Source organism: Austrofundulus limnaeus, unplaced genomic scaffold (assembly GCF_001266775.1).
Source record: "Austrofundulus limnaeus strain Quisiro unplaced genomic scaffold, Austrofundulus_limnaeus-1.0 Scaffold86, whole genome shotgun sequence".
Lineage (NCBI taxonomy): Eukaryota > Metazoa > Chordata > Actinopteri > Cyprinodontiformes > Rivulidae > Austrofundulus > Austrofundulus limnaeus.
The window spans coordinates 1059486-1062043 of record NW_013952488.1 but is presented as its reverse complement, the minus strand read 5'-3'; the positions used below and the strand labels follow the sequence as shown (position 1 = coordinate 1062043).

Here is a 2558-nt window from a genome sequence, read left to right as displayed (position 1 = left end):
ATTGAATCAATAAATCAAATCAAATCAAATCAAAAGCCTTCTGACATTTTTGACATTTTTTGTTTTATGTAAGGGTGTCATGCTCAAGCAAGGTAAGAACCGGAGGAAGTCATCTGACACGTTAAAAAAAGAAAAAGCCCCCGGTAGCATCTGGAAACTTATATAAATGTTTAAAGGCAGAAACCGCACTAATCTTTGCCCACCGGTGGAACAAAGACTGTTAAGGGATTAAAAATGAGCAAATGCTTAAATGAACAAGAGCGTGTAAAAACSAGTTAATCTGAAACCTTCTGGTACACCTGCTCATTTTGGACTGCTCCATTGAGCTCAAGCTGTATGCACTCTAAAAAAGGTGTGCCTCAAGGTAGACCAGGGCATAACCTGTGCTTTGCAGTTCACCATCTCATCTGCAACCTACTTGGATTAAAAATGTCTYTCCAGGAGGAGTTCAGGAGTACTGCCTTTGCTCAGTCAATGMGTGCTGACGTCAGTTTGCACCTGCCTTTAAATGTGCTAAAAATKAAGCAAAAATRGCAACCAAAATCAATTTCAGGTTTGATAAATCACASTGTAGTGCTGAATGATTACATTTGCATGCCCTCRTCCAGTATTTTGTGCTTTCTTATTCTCATCCTATATTCTGCATATTCATGAAGGCAAACATGCTGAATAGATTGCACCTGCTATTTTGCTTATTTGACAGATGCAATCCTCAGTTCACAGTTGATAATAGTTATCAGCTTTGCATGCACCCTCGTTTGTACTTTATACACACAAACCTTTAGTAGATCAGGCCCTAAGTGTAAATCCATGTGTTAAAATATGATTTACGTGTAATAAAATTGGTTTGATGATTTAGGTTCAACGCTGTTCGGCTGGTTCAGTCCCTGATGATGGTTTATGCCATAGAGGAGATAAATCGAAGTGGAGAGTTGGGGAACATCACTCTGGGATATCTCATACGCGACTCCTGTAGCGATGTAACCACGGCGCTGAACAACACTCTCTCCTTCATGAGAGAAAACAGTAAGTCATTCTCAATTTTGACATTTTTTTTATTGTCATTTCTAAAACATGTAGATCAAAATACAAAGAAAATACTTTATAATGTGTTCATCTTTAAAGGTAATGTAAATGTTTTTACAGGGATAAGCAGGGATGGTGCACTACAGTCTTCTCCGTCTGTGTTGGCTGTTATAGGCGAATGCTACTCAGAGATAACTGTATCAGTTACAAGACTGCTTAACCTGGAGAGCATCCCTGAGGTATGACTGGCCTAAAACACTTTATGAAACAGATACAACCTATTAAATGTTTGATCTGGGTTTTGGGAAAAAACAGTATTTTAACGTAGCGATCCTGCAGTATAATTTCTTATTCTGCTGAATTTGTTTCTAATATAACAGTAGTTTTGTAATCCCATCACAGATAAGCTATAGCTCAACGTCTGGTCTGCTGAGTGATAAAACCCGTTTCCCAAGCTTTCTGAGGACCGTACCAGAGGATGACCACCAAGCCCGTGCCATCATTGAGATTCTCAAARATCACAAGTGGGACTGGGTTGGCGTTTTGGCGACTGATGGAGAATACGGTCGTTACGCAGTTGAACGTCTCCGCTATTATGCAGCTGAGCACAATATCTGCTTTGCTTATGTTTATATTCTGCCAGAGTTCCTCGTCAACACAAATTATGACTGCAACATAAACGATACAGTCAAATTCATCACTGAAAATGAAAACGTCAATGTGATTGTGTCTTTTGCTAAATCCAGCCACATGAAAGACATTTTTGATAAGGCACTCCAGAGTCCCAAAGGCAGAAACAAAGTTTGGTTGGCCAGTGATACCTGGTCCCAATCAGCTGAAATACTGGATACTGAAAAATGGAGTTTGACAGATGTTGGAACAGTTTTTGGGATCACCCTTAAATCTGGAAACACGTCCAAGTTTAAGCAATATCTTCGAAACCTTGATGTAGACTCTGACCACCACAAGAACAACTCATTTTTGAGGTATTATTTAAAAATGAACAAGAACTTTACTGATGGATCAAGTGTTTCTGACGAGTCTGAGAATTCAGCTATAGAGGAACTGATCAGTATGACTCAACCATATGCTGTGTTCAGTATTGAGCTGGCAGTTAAAGCAATCGCTCAAGCTGTTAAAGACCTCTGCATCAACAGGAAGTGTGACCCGTCTACATTACAACCATCACAGGTATGCATCAAAACAGAGATTAACACATGCGTTTTCATGTTTATGATGTATATAATTTATTATTACTGAATATATTACAACCTGAGAGAGAGTTCGCTGTCCAAATTTTATGTATTTGATTTAACTTGTTTTTTTTCTTGTCCAGATTATTTATTTTGTTATTGTTTTCCATAACTTTGGTATTTTTTTTAATGTGAAAAGACATTGAAGACATAACATTTATCTATAGATGAATGTATAGAAAATTAGGAAAAATCAAACAGAGACACCATTTTGTGTCTGTGATAGGCCTGTCACTCATAATCACACTTGTAACACTTTGCAATTTCAGCTACTAGAAT

At 38.0% G+C, this 2558-nt stretch overlaps 1 protein-coding gene across 1 annotated transcript in view; it reads left to right on the top strand.

Moving 5' to 3' along the window:
- LOC106519999 (G-protein coupled receptor family C group 6 member A) overlaps positions 1 to 1793 on the top strand; it is a 4375-nt gene extending 2582 nt beyond the window's left edge. Inside the window, exons 3-6 of the mRNA XM_014011890.1 lie at positions 860 to 1026; positions 1147 to 1265; positions 1429 to 1713; positions 1773 to 1793. Coding sequence (XP_013867344.1) covers positions 860 to 1026; positions 1147 to 1265; positions 1429 to 1713; positions 1773 to 1793 — 592 coding nt within the window. The remainder of the gene's footprint in view (positions 1 to 859; positions 1027 to 1146; positions 1266 to 1428; positions 1714 to 1772) is intronic.
- The last annotated feature ends 765 nt before the right edge of the window (positions 1794 to 2558 follow it).